At 39.1% G+C, this 16,788-nt stretch overlaps 1 protein-coding gene across 4 annotated transcripts in view; it reads left to right on the top strand.

Moving 5' to 3' along the window:
• Positions 1-16,788, top strand: part of larp4b.L (La ribonucleoprotein domain family member 4B L homeolog) — a 56,481-nt gene that overhangs the window by 23,996 nt on the left and 15,697 nt on the right. For 3 of the 4 annotated variants that reach the window (XM_018267159.2, XM_018267158.2, XM_041565810.1), the window contains 4 exons: positions 8,418-8,565; positions 10,189-10,350; positions 13,101-13,182; positions 16,010-16,146. In XM_018267159.2, the coding sequence (XP_018122648.1) occupies positions 8,418-8,565; positions 10,189-10,350; positions 13,101-13,182; positions 16,010-16,146 (529 nt within the window). Of the gene's footprint in view, positions 1-2,062; positions 6,397-8,417; positions 8,566-10,188; positions 10,351-13,100; positions 13,183-16,009; positions 16,147-16,788 lie in introns of those variants that run through there. The other variant, XM_018267157.2, reaches the window with a different exon arrangement.

Below are 16,788 nucleotides of genomic sequence, written 5' to 3'. Positions count from 1 at the left end.
TTCTAGTACAATGTAGAGCCTTCTTTTCTAATTTCAATAAGTTTTTATTGGGGGTTTTTTCAAGTTAAATTACAGCTTTTGGTAAAAGCCTAAGTAAAGGTTTTTACATTAACACATAATGACATTAATAATCACATTAATTATTAAAATTTGTATAGAATTGGTCACAAACAATATGTTTATACAGTATTTTAGTAATAAACTTATATTTCAAAACATTGTTATAACAAACCTTATTGTTTGACTAAATACCTCTATTAATAGTAAGTCAAGGGATATCTGTATTACACCCCAATGGTGGGGGTAGAGGGTTCTTTTCTGAGACCATTGGTTTTCATTTTTTTTTTTTTTTTTTTTTTTGTGGTTTTTGAGTTATTTAGCTTTTTATTCAGCAGCTTTGCAGTTTCAGCAATCTGTTTACTAGGGTCCAAATTCCCCTAGCAACCATGCACTGATTGGAATAAAAGACAGGAATATGAATAGGAGAGGCCTGAATTGAAAGATGAGTAATACAAGTAGCAATAACAATACAGACAGTCCTCTGGTTACATATACCCAACTTAAATACAACTCACACTTACAGACAGGGGCTGTTTCACTAACGTATTATGTTTTTCTTGGCCTTTATTAGCATTTAGCTTTAATAAACTGCCTGCCCCAATCCCCTCTGACATGTGTTGTCTACTGCAGAGCACAGAAAGGTAAAAATAAATACTATATAATAATAAGACAAACGCCTGTCTTGTTGCATTTAATAAGTAAATCCATTTCAACTTACTTACATATTCAATTTAAGAACAAACCTACAGACCCTTCATAACCCGGGGACTGCCTGTACATTTGTAGCCTTACAGAGCATTTGTTTTTTTAGGTGGGGTCCGTGACCCCCATTTGAAAGCCTGAAAGAGTCAGAAGAAAAAGGCAAATAATTAAATATCTATATAAAATAAATAATGAAGACCAATTGAAAAGTTGCTTTGACTTGACCATTCTATAGCATACAAAAAGTTGACTGAAAGGGGAACCACCCTTTTAAAAGCTCTCTTGATATCTCAGTGACTCGTGTTGTAATATCTTGAAGATTTTGGGGCGCAGTGTATGATACAACTTTTGTTCCTTAGTCCCCACAGGTGGCTTGTGTACATGAGCATTGTTCTTGGGTGAGCCATAAACCTTGATGGGACCTTCCCTTATCGATCGAGAGATCAAGGATGGTTTTAATTGTATTCTCCCCTCAGTCTTTGGTGAATTCCCAGTTTGTGTACTTCTATGTTAAAGGAAAACTATACCCCCAAAATGAATACTTAAGAAACAGATATAGTTTAAATCAAATTAAGTTAAAGAATCTTGTTGAACTGGAATATATATAACCGCAAATATTGCCATTTTACATGTTTTCCCTTGAGCCACCATTTTGTGTCTGTGTGCTGCCTCAGAGATCACCTGACCAGAAATACTGCAGCTCTAACTGTAACAGGAAGAAGTGTGGAAGCAAAAGACAGAACACTGTCTGTTAATTGGCTCATGTGACCTAACATATATGGTTTGTTTGTGTGCACCGTGAATCCTAGGATCCCAGGGGGCTTTAAAATGGCAATTTTCTATTTATGATTACCCAATGTCACGTACTACTAAAAAAGTATATTATGAAAATGGTTTATTTACATGAAGCAGGGTTTTACATATGAGCTGTTTTATGAAATCTCTTTTTATAGAGACCTACATTGTTCGGGGGTATAGTTTTCTTTTAATGAATTGTAATGCCAACATTGCATAATATTTGCACACTTATTCGACTGCCGGACCCCCCCATCCAATAGCAGTGTCTCTGAAGGGATTGTGTTGCATTGAAAACCTGTCTGGACTCTGCAACTTTTAAAGCAGACAGCTGCTCATTTTCGTATCTTGGCATAGCCCTTGAATGCAGAGCATCCACTATGCTTTGGATTGTAACTTGACTGACAGGGCCATGTGGCCGGTTTGTCTGCAAAGTGGCTATTTTTGTCAGCCCTGGCAGTGGCCTTTTTTTTTTTTTTTTAATAAGCGATATTGCAATCTGTCGTAGTCTGGTTAAAGCATCGGCAAGAGCCGACAGCAGAGCATGCTTGTAGAATGGGCTGTTGTTTTAGTAAAGAGTTGTGTCCACGCAAAACCATTGAAAAGACTGGATTGTTCAGTACAGCATCATGTGATGACTTGGGACAAAGCCCTCCTTCAGAAAATGAGGATTTTCACGCAGAAGAAAAATCATCAGGCTTTTTGAAAACTGCCGTTTCCATCCCAGGAGATGTGCCTTTCTCCAACTTAAATTCAGACCTTGGAAGTCATGGGTGCAAGGGCTCAAGATATACATGTTACAACAGCATGGATGAGAGTCAGCCTTCACAGAGAGCAAGCCGATACAGGTCAGACAACTTTTTATACCCTTTAAACTGTGCTCCTCATGTATTGGCGAAGTATGACAGTTTGAAAGAGGCAGAAACCAGAGAAGGATTAAGCTGTGAAATGCACTCACAACTTGATTCAGAGGCTTTAAAGGGCCGACACTCACAGGGGCAGGAGACCTGTAATGGCGTAACCTCTAATTCTGCTGCTGCAAAAGTTTCACCGGCGGGTTGTGACCAGGGTGCTCCTTTTCACGTGTTGCTGAGTCTAGAGCAGAGCCAGCAGGAAGCTCCCTCCTTAAAAGCACAAGGCTTGGATGAAAGCCAGACCACATGGAAGGGTTCATTAGCAGAACAAGCGAGTGAAGAAAATGATGCCACCAACATCTGTCAGGTCAAAGCTGTAATAGACCTCCGTAAAACAAAAAAACACATGGCTGAAAGCCTGCACTTAGCCAGCTCTGCGGATGAAAGTGAAAATACAAATATTAGGACCAACACGTTTTATAGCATTTGTGTGGTTGATGCTGATGATCTGAAACTTGATGAAGTGCCTGAGTCATCTACTTCGGCAAAGCAGCCGGATCCGTCTCCCTCTGAGGGATCAGATGGTGTCGTAGAAAGCACCTACAGCCCAGCACACGGTGTAGCCCAGCAATCAAATAAACCTCTGGAGCCAGATTTTGTGCCTCCCACAGTCAGATCGGATTTAAACCATGTTGGCAATGTGCATACGTTTTCCAGTGGGGCAGTTTTTTCTGTGAATTTGCCAGATTTGCTCACATTTGATACTGGAAAACCAGAATGCGTTGGCGATGATTCTACAGAACTCCCTGTAGATACACGAGCAAATGAGCGTGAGCTAAACTCAGACCAAGGTGGATCACATACAGTTTCTTTCTCCGATGACGCAAGTGATGAGAAATGCTCCAAAGAGCAGAATTGCATTGATCCTTTCCCCAAAGAGATAAACAAGCTCTCACAACATGAGTCGGCCCATTTACTATATTCTTTAAATGAATCTGTGCAATGTAGGGGGGTAGAAGATTCGGAAGGTGGTTGTACAAAGTACGACATTCAGCCGGACATTAACACTATTCATAATACACTTTATTGTACAGATTCAGGAACAGATGAGTTGGCCAATGATTCGACACGTGTACTATATTCTTTAAATGAATCTGTGCAATGTAGGGGGGAAGAAGATCCATTAGGTGATTGTACAAAGTATGACATTCAGCCGGACATTAACACTATTCACAATTCACTTTATTGTACAGATTCAGGCACAGATGAGTCTGCCAATGATTCAACACTATATTCCTTAAATAAATCTGTGCAAGGTAGGATTGAAGAAGAATCCAAAGATGGTTGTACAAAGTACGACATTCAGCCGGCCATTAACACTATTCACAATACACCTTATTGTACGGATTTTTGTAATGGTATGCAAATCGAAAACTCTGAATTTATCTCGCGCCAAGAGGTGCTCTTCAGCAATGACCATCTTCCAGCATGCACTGATGATTTTATGAGCAACTCTATTGATAACTTCTTATTGGAGTGTAAATCGATTGCTCAGTCCCCAATGGGAGATGGTCTAACTGAAGCATGTTCCCTAGAAAAAGTGGAATGCTTCAATACAGACCTGGATAGAAATCTGGAAGATCCTGTTCAGCTACACTTCACAGAGGAGCAGTTATTGTGTAGTGCTGTGTCTGTGGATGAAAGCAGTGTTGTATCCAATTTCCATTCAGATTTTTCAAAAGAAACTGTGCAGTGTAGGGGGGAAGAAGTTTCCGAAGATGGTTGTATAAAGTACGATGTTCAGCCGGCCCTTAAAACTATTCACGATACACTTAATTGCACGGATATTTGTAATGCTATGCAAGGCGAAAGCTCGGAATCGATCACGTGCCAAGAGGTGCTCTTCAACAATGACCATCTTCCAGCATGCACTGATGATCTTATGAGCAACTCTATTGATAACTTCTTATTGGACTCTAAATTGATTGCACAGTCCCCAATGGGAGATGGTCTAACTGAAGCATGTTCGCTAGAAAAAGAAGTGGAATGCTTCAATACAGACCTGGATAGAAATCTGGAAGATCCGGTTCAGCTACACTTTACCGAGGAGCAGTTATTGTGTAGTGCTGTGTCTGTGGATGAAAGCAGTGTTGTATCCAATTGTTATTCAGATTTTTCAAATGAAACTGTGCAGTGTAGGGGGGAAGAAGATTCCGAAGATGGTTGTACAAAGTACGATGTTCAGCCGGCCATTAACACTATTCACGATACACTTTATTGTACAGATTCAGGAACAGATGAGTCGGCCAGTGATTTGACCCATTTACTATATTCTTTAAATGAATCTGTGCAATTTAGGGGGGAAGAAGATTCTGAAGATGGTTGTACAAAGTATGACATTCAGCCGGCCCTTAACACTATTCACAATACACTTTATTACAAGGATTTTTGTAATGCTATGCAAGGCGAAAGTTTGGAATCGATCAAGCACCAAGAGGTGCTCTTCAGCAATGACCATATTCCAGCATGCACTGAAGATTTTATTAGCAACTCTGTTGATAACTTCTTATTGGAGTCTAAATTGATTGCCCAGTCCCCAATGGGAGATGGTCTAACTGAAGTATGTTTGCTGGAAAGAGAAGTGAAATGCTTAAATACAGATCTGGATAGAAATCTGGAAGATCCTGTTGAGCTACACTTTACCGAGGATCAGTTCTTGTGTAGTGCTGCGTCTGTGGATGAAAGCAGTGTTGTATCCAATTGTCATTCAGATTTAACTGAAGGTTTACAGAACAATATGTTCACATTAGAGCCTGACGTCAGGAATGTATGTAAAATGCTTGCTGTCCCAGAAGAGTCACACCCCATGCCCAGTAACCATGAAATTGTTGACGACAACACAGATCTAAGGAGCTTTCCAACTGAGGATCCAGAACACTATGCATATAATATGGGACCTTTAGGAGCCAACGGGCTACCAGAGGGTTTACCCTGCTTAGAAATCCAGGGCACTGTTTCTCCAGACCATATTAGTGAAGAGACTTTAATAAGCTGTGATGTTTCCCGCATGAGCCAACATCCAAATGCCGTGCTGTTGGCTTGTGTTTCCAGTGATCTGGACATGAATCCAGTTATTAAAGAGGGTACTGCAAATCTGCCAGCTGAGATTTCATGTTCTGAATTTTTTGACACGGAAGGGAATGTTCTCTGTGGGGTAAATTATTTTGACCTAAATTCACCTTTTAGAAGTTTTCCGGACAATGAGGAAAAGCCTACAATGAATTGTTTTTGTGATCAGATAGAAGAAGCTGGAGAAGATACATATGGGCCCAGTTGTGGTTTGGGTGCCTACTATACGGGAACTTCTTTGGAATATGAGTTCTTGGGCGAAAGCGAGTTAATTCAACCCAGACCCCCAGTTTCAGATGAGCAGATAGATTGTAGCATCAAATATGAACTTGGACAGTTGGTAACAGAAACCACACAAGACCATGTGGATCACAATCCGAATGACTTTGAGGCAGAAGACGATGCTAATCAGCTAGGTAAGGGTGATGGACTCTGTACCAACAGGGCAGATTATGACCAAAGCCAGGTCGACGAGTATGTGGCTATACCTTCTTATGAGATTCACAATATGGCCCAGGAAGCTCTCTGCACTCTAGAATGCTCAGAATCCAAGGAAGAGCCCGCACTACATCTAATGCAAGAGCTCCTGGATGAATCGCTGGCAACAACACTACCTCTGGATGACAGTTGCCACTGCACTTTACCTGATGGCGGTTTTATTGTGAATTCTGACTATCCAATTGACTTCCTATGGCATCAAGCCCTATTGGCAAACCTAAACGGAAACCATGGTGACCACTACAGCGACAAGATTCTCGAGACCACATCGGATCTCTCTGCCTCAAAATATGCATTTCATCTGTTGGTTCCAGAAAGTAACCGCATCTGGGAATGGCAAGAAATGTGTTCCAATTCTGTGAGTATCTCACAAAATAGTCCCTTATTTATTCTTTATTGGCCAGTACAATTGTCTGAAGATTCTTTAGATCTTCTTTGATGGTTCATTTACTAGTGCAGTCTTTTATTATAGTAACTGATCTACAGTTTTCTTAAAGGGGTGGTTCACCGTTACATTAACTTTTAGCATATTCTAGAATGGCTCATTCCAAAATTTTTGGATCAGAACTAGACTGCTGAAATTGCAAACTGGAGAGATGCTGAATTAAAAAGTTAAATAACTCAAAAACCACAGATAATAAATAATGAAAACCAATTGCAAATGGTCTCAGAATATCACTCTCTACATCATACTAAAAGTGAACTTAAAGGTGAACAACCCCTTTAATATGAAGGTTGCAGATATTCCTGTTGTTTATTAGAAGGCTGTGCGTTGCTTGTAGGTTACGCAGGCGCATAATGCAATGTGATATAAGGTTCTTGCTTTCCCAGCCTGAAAGCATTCATATGTATGTAATCAGCTAGTGCTTTGGTTTTACTGTGATTAAAATGTATGATCCATCCCTTGCATAACAGGTGCAAGAGGGAACTCTAACAGGCTGGAGCAAGCGTTATAATAACAGGTGGTGGAGGTCACTTGCACTGCAGGCTTTCCAAAAGGGAATCAGAGAGTTACAGTTGACCAGAATCTTATTTGGGTCTATTATGGGACCTGTTATACAGAATGCTCGGGCCAGGGGTTTTCCGGAAAAGGGACCTGTCTGTAATTTGGATCTTCATACCTTAAAGGGAAAGTAACACTAAAAAGTGAAAGTAATTAAAATATAATGTATTGTTGCATTGCACTGGTACATATGTGTTTGCTTCAGAAACACTACTATAGTTGACATAATGGTGGTGCTGTGTAGCAATGGGGGCAGCCATTCAAGGATCAGGTTACATAGCAGATAACAGATGCATTATGTAGAACCCATTGTATTCTACTATCTGCTAAAGAATACTGATTGAATGTGTATGGTGTATAGTTTTAGCGTGTGGTTGCATAAATTAATATATACACAGTGAGCAGCACACTGATATTGTTCTAGACTTGACAGTGGTTTAAACTGATACATGTCTGTAATTTAAGGGGTCTTCGGCACAGGCAATTCTTCATGCATTCCCAGGCAGTGGCTTTTCATTCTTTCCTACCCTAGTCCCATGTGCACTGCTCACTAGCTCATACAGATCAATCCTAAACAGGAGAAACTGATTAACTTCATCAATTACTAATTGTGTATGGAGTCACTGGCCACCCTAGTCTGTCCCCAGGTCAAGATTTTTTTTTTTCATGTCTGTTTCATCCATGTATTTCAGTATACGTATTTTTGTGTGACCCTGTCACTTCTAATTACACTGACCTTTATAAAGGTCTTAGAGACAGACCGAAATCTTGGCCGGTTCCATTTTAATGTATCTAATAAATATGAAGTTTTAATTTTTTTTTAAAAAAAAATCCTGGTGTGGACCTGTCTTTTTGGATAATATATATGCATCTGAGTTGTTTCATTTAAAATTCATTGTGGTAATGTACAGAACCAAAATTAGAAAAAAAGTTCTGTCCAAAGATTTAGGGACCTAACTGTATAGTTAGTAAGACCTATAGACAGTCGCTATATATTGGGCTGATGAGGGGCTGTTTGGGTCTGTGTGTACCTGAAATGCCAGGGCCTATTTTCATTCTCAGTCCAGACCTGATACCAAAGCAGATACAGTATATAGTAACCAGGCAGATATATACTTTGGCCAGTACGACTCCGCTCAGATGTAGAAATTAAAAAAAAAAAAAGGAAAAGGAATAGCACTGATAAATCCATAAATCCTTAAATAGGATTATACAGGGGTTAATTAGTTGCTATAAGCACATACACACAATTATCATCAGCCAGGAATTGATCAAAGTGCAAAACAAATCAGTTCACGTATAAGGCAGGTGCACATAAATACATTATGGTGATTTCTTTTTTTTAATGTATTTTTTTGTTTGTTTTTTTATTGTAGGAATCAACCAAGGTCTCAGAGTTAAACCCCAATGCTAAAGTATGGGGGAATCCCATGTTAAATGTGGAAGCTGGGGGTACTGCTGATGGAACGGTGGGTCCATCCTGGGAAGAGATACCCGATGAACCCCCAGATTCTTCCAGAGAAGGTATGTGCATCTTCTATTCAATACACTCCAGTATGACTTTTGTGTACATTCTGAGATCAGCATTTAAATCAATGCTTTATATTTCCATACACCAAACTCAATTCTCCATTGGATGACAAAGTAGAGCCGTAAAGCAAAGCAAAATTGCTGTTCTATTTGCAGGAAGGAAACACCAACACTTACATTTACCCTGTAAAACTTATGAAGAGACCTTTAAAAGGAATGTCAACCCCAAAAATATTTTATGCCTACTGAAAGAAAAAATATTTCTACGCAACTTAGAGGCCTATTTATCAAAGGTCGAATTTCACATTCATGTAAAAAAAAAAAAAAAAAAACACATTCGAATATACTTGGAATTTGATTCGGGGGTTATTTAATTAAAAAAAAATCTAAAACTCGGACGAATATTACCGACCCGAAAACTCTTAATCAAATTAGACTAAATTCGAATCAAGTTTTTCTCCGAAAAAAACGCGAATGTCAGGAAGGCTATTAACATCTTCAGATTGGTCACTGGACCTCTCCCATTGACTTATAAGTGAACTCGGCAGGTTTCAGGTGGCGAAAAGTCAAATTCAAAATTTTAAAGGGGCATGGTTTGATAAATCTCAAAATTCAAATTGATTTAGAATTATTCACAATTAGAATTTGAGAGTTTTGACCATAAAAAAACCCAAAAATTCAAATTTTAAATTCGAGCCTTAATAAATCTGCCCCTTAGTGGATAAAGTTTATTGGAAAGTTGCTTAGAATTATGTTTTCTTTTATTTGGTAGATTTTTATTTTGTGGTTGACTTGCCCTTTAAAAGACAAATAAAGCCAAATAAAGCAAAATTCACTGGAGCATAAATGTAAGCACTGCCTAGTGAATTCAATAGCTGTTTTTTCGAATATAAATAAATAAATTCGAATATACTCGAAATTTGATTGGGGGTTATTTAATTTTAAAAAAATCAAGTATCTAAAACTCAAACTAATATTACCGGCCTGAAAACTCTAATCGATTTAGACTAAATTTTAATCAAGTTTTTCTCCGAAAAAAACGTGAACGTCGAGAAGGCTAGTAATATCTTCAAATTGGTCACTGGACCTCTCCCATTGACTTATACGTGAACTCGGCAGGTTTCAGGTGGCGAATAGTCAAATTCTAAATTTTAAACGGGCATGGTTTGATAAATCTCAAAATTCAAATATAAATTGATTTAGAATTATCCACAATTAGAATTTGAGAGTTTTGACCATAAAAAAATGTACTTCGAGCCTTAATAAATCTGCCCCTTAATGTATAATGTATATTAGAAAGTTGCTTAGAATTATGTTTTTTGGGGTTTTTTTGGCAATTTTGACTTGCCCTTTAAAAGACAAAGCCAAATTCACTGGAGCATACATGTTAAGCACTGCCTAGTGAATTCAATAGCTGTTTTTTCACCCGCACAGGGGAAAAGAGGAGGGGTGTTTGCATGTGCATCCACTCCCCAGTGCGTTTTACCTTTTTTATCTTTAGAAATGCTCTTTTTCCACCCAAAAAAAAAATGAATGTACTCAGGATTGCATGCTATAATGAGATCCTCAGGCCTTGGTGTAGCCTCCTGCTAACATACGACTACATGAATATTTCAGGCCTGGAAGCCGATGATGAGAGTGAGAAGAAAAGTGAAAATGCAGTGTTAACAGTGTTACAAGAAGTACCCCCATCCGTTTCTGTATCAGACAGAACAGACATGAACACTATATCTCTGGGAAACTCCGAATATGAATCTATGCACGAAACCACCCATTCAGGTAATGACTTTCTATGTAATTTGTGTTGGGCTGCCAGGAAGATATCCAGAGGGCACTTGCTTTAGCTATATACGGCCTTGCGTTCCTATTAGTGATGTGTGGTTCAAAAAAGTTTCTACCCACGCTTAGAGCAGCTGTGAGTGGTCAGCATGGTGACCATTCAACCTGGTCAATTCTCAAAATTAAAAAATCACTTTTTATTCATCATAAATATTAAAAAGTAGGCATACAGACCAATTGATGCTCCGCCTTACGCGTTTCGCCGTAAGGCGGAGCATCAATTGGTCTGTATGCCTACTTTTTAATATTTATGATGAATAAAAAGTGATTTTTTAATTTTGAGAATTGACTGGGAATATATTTTTGAATTTTTGATTTGAGTGCCCTTTGGAGTTGGGGGCTATATTCCAGCACTTTTGGCCCTTTTTGACAGGCCTGTATAGACTGCAGCAGTTGAGTAGTAAATTTTTTTGGACCATTCAACCTGGCCAAGACCCTCCTCTGGGGGCAGTTTGTTGGTTCGAATCCGCCAGAGCCATGCATCACTAATGCCTATACCCTAGTAATTCTCTACTTCTCTATAAAATGCATGCAAATGAAAGAAAAAATAGTTTACAGAAGAGGCCTTATTCTAAGGCACCTGGTATTTCCATCTGACACTGATCATTTCCTCAGTACAGGTATCTGACCTGTTATCCAGAATGCTCAGGACCTGCAGCTTTCTGGATAACACATCATTCTGTAATTTGGATCTTCATACCTTAAGGGCAGAGACACACGCGCAGATTAGTCGCCCAGCAACAAATCTCTTCTTCGGGCGACTAATCTCTCTGAACTGCCTCCCGCCGGCTAGAATGTAAATCGACGGCGGGATGGCAATCGGATCGCTTCGTTTTCCGAAGTCACCCGTAGTTGCCTTCAGGCGTCTTTGGAAAGCTAAGCATTCCGAGTGCCATCCCACCGGCAATTTACATTCTAGCAGGCGGGAGGCAGTTCGGGGAGACTAGTCGCCCCTGAAGAAGAGGCGATTTATCAACGGATGACTAAATCTCCTCAAATCTGAGCATGTGTCTCTGCCCTTACTAGAAAATCATGTAAACATTAAATAAACCCAATAGTCTGGTTTTGCCTCCAATAAGGATTAATTATATCTTCGTTTGGATCAATACAAGTGTGGGACCTTTTATCCAGTATGCCCGTGACCTGGTGTTTTCCAGATAATGGATCTTTCCATAATTTGGATCTCCATACCTTAAGTCTATTAGAAAATCATGTAAATATTAAATAAACCCAATAGGTTTTGCTTCCAATAAGGATTAATTATATCTTAGTTGGGATCAAGTACAAGCTACGGTTTTATTATTACAGAGAAAAAGGAAATCATTTTTGAAAATTTGGATTAAATGGAGTCTATAGGAGACAGCCTTTCCATAATTCGGAGCTTTCTGGATAACGGGTTTCTGGATAATGGATCCCATACCTGTACTACATTGGTAATGAATGTATTTTAAAAAAGGGCAGATAACGTTACCAACCCTGCAGGCAGCAGCAGGAAATTACCTGCATTAAAGGGGTAGTTCACCTTTAAGTTAACTTCTAGTTTCTAATTTGGACCCTAGCAACCAGATTGCTTAAAATTCAAGAACTGCTGAATTAAAAGGTAAATAACGCAAAAACCTTAAATAATATAAAATGACAACCAACTGCAAATTATCTCAGGATATCACTCTCTACATAATACTAAAAGTATGAACAAGCCCTTTAAGTGGAAATAAAGACATTGTTTGCATGAGCATGTATAAGCCCTAGACTAAAGTGCAAGCTATGTATCACAGCACAGAACGAGTGTCTTGGACAAGCCAACTTGTGATCCAAATGCAACTTTCAGCTGGCTGTGTATAGAAAGATGATTGTGCACTGATATCTGAATGATACATTTTCGACCTCCATGCTCCATACATGGCTACCTGGCTGACAGTTGTGACAAACCCAAATGGACACTTTGATATATGGGCTGGAACATTTAAGGATAAGGAAAGATTAAAACTAAGTAAGCTTTATCAGAAATGTCTACATAAATACACCAGTAAACCCTCAAAGTAATGCTGCTCTGAGTCCTCTGTCAAAAGAAACACAGAATGTCTTTCCTTCTATTGTGTACTCATGGGCTTCTGTATCTGACTTCCTGTTTTCAGCTTAAACCTCCAGGGCTAGGGCTTGAGCATGCTCAGTTTGCTCCCCTCTCCCTCCCCCCCCCCCTCCCTGCTGTAAGCTGAGCCTAGAGCTATGAGTGAGAAGGGAGAGATTCAGGCAGGAATTGATGTCACACCAAGCTAATATGGCATCAGCTAAACAGAGAGAGAGCTTCTAGAGCTCTTTGCTCAAGTAAAGAATAGAAATTTCGTTCTAACTTGCACTGTTGTGGCTTATCTATATGCAATAAACTGCCTTGGTAGCTTTCCTTCTCCTTTAAATGGATTTTCTTGAGAAAATAAAACATGTTTTAGCCTTGTGGCTGTGCAGAGATGATGACTATCATTTCAATGCTTTCCTTTCCCTGCCTGTTTGCAATTATGGCTGTAAAATTATTATTGACAATTTCTGGTATTTTATAAAATTTGTTGGACTAATATGTGACAGGTGTTAGTGATTTGGTTGCCGGTTTATCAGGATGCACTTTTATCGCTCACTAACTTTTATCGAAAATCCTGCTCATGTGTTTTTCATTTCTTTCCCCATTAAACATTCAGGAGCAAATGATCTGCCACAGCCAGAAGGTCAAGAAGACCTCCGCGATTTGCTTAAGAAAACACTGGAATTTTGCTTGTCTCGGTAGGTGCCATTGTAATAATGATTGTAAGCTCACATTTCATTGTCTGCAAGGTGGGAAAGGATGAGCCCTTTAGCAGAGTTGATTAGCGAGCATTATGGCTAGCTAAACGTTCATGCCTTAAAGGAGAAATAAACCCTAAACATGATTGTGGCTAATTTTACAGTCAAATTAAAAAGTTTGGGAACCCCTCTCAGCCTGCATAATAATTTACTCCAGTTTCAACAAAAAAGATAAGTGTTATGTCTTTCATTTTTGTTAACAAAGAATTTTAGTGAAGCAGTATTCAGTTGTATGAAATTAAATCAAATGTGAAAAACTGGCTGCAAAAATTTGGGTACCCTTGTAATTTTGCTAATTTGAATGCATGTAACTGCTCAATACTGATTACTGGCAACACCAAATTGGTTGGATTAGCTCCTTAAGACTTGAACTTCAAAGACAGGTGTGTCCAAACATGAGAAAAGGTATTTAAGGTGGCCAATTGCAAGTTGTGCTTCTGTTTGACTCTCCTCTGAAGAGTGACAGCATGGGATCCTCAAAGCAACTCTCAAAAGATGTGAAAACAAAGATTGTTCAGTATCATGGTTTAGGGGAAGGCTACAAAAAGCTATCTCAGAGGTGTAAACTGTCAGTTTCAACTGTAAGGAATGTAATCAGGAAATGTAAGGCCACAGGCACAGTTGCTGTAAAACCCAGGTCTGGCAGGCCAAGAAAAATACAGGAGCCGCATATGTGGTGGATTGTGAGAATGGTTACAGACAACCCAAAGATCACCTCCAAAGACCTGCGAGAACATCTTGCTGCAGATGGTATTTTGGAGATCTTTGGAGACACAGATCTTTACTGCTAAAATGCTGTGGTTACATTGGGCTGCTAAAGAAGCCCAAAACATAATGTACAACATTTCTATCTATGTCTTTAAGTTTTAGTTATCCTAAAGGAATAGTTCAGTGTTAAAATAAAAGCTTTGTAAATATATAGGCTATGGAAAAAATGTTTCTAATCTAGTTAGTTAGGCAAAAATGTAATGTATAAAGGCTGGAGTGACTGGATGTGTAACATAAAAGCCAGAACACTACTTCCTGCTTTGCAGCTCTCTTGGTTTACACTGACTGGTTACCAGGCAGTAGCCACTCAGTGATTGGAGCGGAGGGGCCACATGGGTCATACCTGTTGCTTTTAAATCTGAGCTGAATGCTGAGGATCAATTGCAAACTCGCTGAACAGTTATGTCCCATAGGAGCTTCCTTCAAGTCACTGACTAACTCAGAGTTAGAGAGCTGAAAAGCAGGAAGTAGTGTTCTGGCTATTATGTTAGACATCCAGTCATTCCAGCCTTTATACATTTTTTCCTAACTAACTATATTACAAACATTTTTTATTTAGCACAGCCTATTTACTTGTCTTGTCTGGTGTGAGGAGAATCTATCTACCGGTATATTAAATAAATTGATTAAAAAAGGAGTCTGATTTAAGTCAGTGTGTAAAAAATGGTTTCTTAAGAATAAAGAGACACCCCTTCTTTATCAATTGTAGAGTATTAGAGATTTGCTGGAAGGATTTTTATTAAGAATTTTTTAAAAAAGACTGATTGATTGCACCAAGTGTTAGTGTATCCGTATTTGTAATAACATGAATATCTCAGAAACTTGCTCACATTTATAGTGCGTGATCAAATTGCACTAGCACTTTATCTAAGTATATCGTTCTAATTTGATCACACGCTATCAATGTGGGCAAGTTTCCGATGGAATAGGAAATATTGAAGTTATTACAAATACTGATACACTGTTTTTTTTCCAAAACACATCAGTTAATAGTGCTACTCCAGCAGAATTCTGCACTGAAATCCATTTCTCAAAAGAGCAAACAGATTTTTGATATTGAATTTTGAAATCTGACATGGGGCAAGACATTTTGTCAATTTCCCAGCTGCCCCCAGTCATGTGACTTGTGCCTGTACTTTAGGAGAGAAATGCTTTCTGGCAGGCTGCTGATTTTCCTTCTCAATGTAACTGAATGTGTCTCAGTGGGACATTGGTTTTTACTATTGAGTGTTGTTCTTAGATCTACCAGGCAGCTGTTATCTTGTGTTAGGGAGCTGCTATCTGGTTACCTTCCCATTGTTCTTTTGTTTGGCTGCTGGGGGGGGGGGTGATATCACTCCAACTTGCAGTAAAGAGTGATTGAAGTTTATCAGAGCACAAGTCACATGACTTGGGACAGCTGGGAAATTGACAAAATGTCTAGCCCCATGTCAGATTTCAAAATTGAATATAAAAAAATCTGTTTGCTCTTTTGAGAAATGGATTTCAGTGCAGAATTCTGCTGGAGCAGCACTATTAACTGATTCATTTTGAAAAATTGTTTTTTTTCCATGACAGTATCCCTTTAAGCAGATCCATGCCATAAGTTGAAGTGATACTGACTTCTGTAATAACACTATTGAATTCCTGACATAGGTCCCCAGGTCTATACAGTATGTTAAAGTATTCGTTCGCTTTCCTGCAAACCTGAAATATCTGAATGCAGCCCACACTACACCGAGGGCCAGTTTTTAAAAGTCGTTTTCCCCTAGGCTGCTAGGCTTGCCCCCCATCTCCTACTGCTCCCCTCACCCTTTCATTGCCACTCCTGCTCCAACATAATCACCTCCACTGGGGACTGAGTGGGAGTCATTGTCCCCTTCCAGATTTTTGCTTCCCTAGGACCAGGCCTACTGTTCATTAGGGTATTTAACATGTCTGGTTCATTGCTGGGCAGGCCTCCTCAGTAATACAGCATATTCCTATATTATTAACACTGTATCTGCTTGCTTTTTCGCAGAGAGAATCTCGCCAGTGACATGTACCTAATATCACAAATGGACAGCGATCAATATGTGCCAATAATGACTGTAGCGAATCTTGACCTCGTTAAAAAACTCAGCACCGATATGGATCTAATCGTTGATGTGTTACGATGTAAGTTTAAAAAAAAATGGTCATGGTTTTAAATTCTGATAATTTCGATTTTGGCTGATTTTATTGCGGGAAGTGAAAGATCGGCATTCTGTGATCCTGTGTAGTACGGCTGCATTTGTTAGTATCCCTAGTCTCTGCAAGTGCATAAACCTCTCTTTGCTTGCGATATCCGACTCTCCGATGTTTGGGAATACATCTTCTAGGCAAATGAAGCCCTCTTATAAGATCTATATTGGATCTCACACGCAACTGCTGCATGAAGAGAGAATGGAGAGAAACAGATGCTGAGAGGAATAGTGAAGATAAACTTGATTATTTCAGAAACAGTACAGAATATTTAATTGATTATTTATTTTCGCGGTAGTTCCCCTTTAACAATGCTTGGTTGTAAGTTGTACATGATTTCAAATATCCAAATCCATTTGGATATAGGAGATCTTATCCTTGACACATTTATAAAACTGGCAGAGGCTTGGATATTCTTAACATATAGGTGCTGAACTATATTCAACTATAGTGTTTCATACTATAGGGCAGATTAACTTGGGTATAATCCCCTTGGAACGATTCGCCCCAACTTCATCAGACGTTAATTCGCAGCGCATACGCTTATTAACCAAATGCAAAGTTACATCTTGGCAG

This window comes from Xenopus laevis, chromosome 6L (genome assembly GCF_017654675.1).
Source record: "Xenopus laevis strain J_2021 chromosome 6L, Xenopus_laevis_v10.1, whole genome shotgun sequence".
NCBI classification, from domain to species: Eukaryota; Metazoa; Chordata; class Amphibia; order Anura; family Pipidae; genus Xenopus; species Xenopus laevis.
Note: the sequence above shows the minus strand (reverse complement) of the source record. Positions and strands in the feature narration are given on the sequence as shown.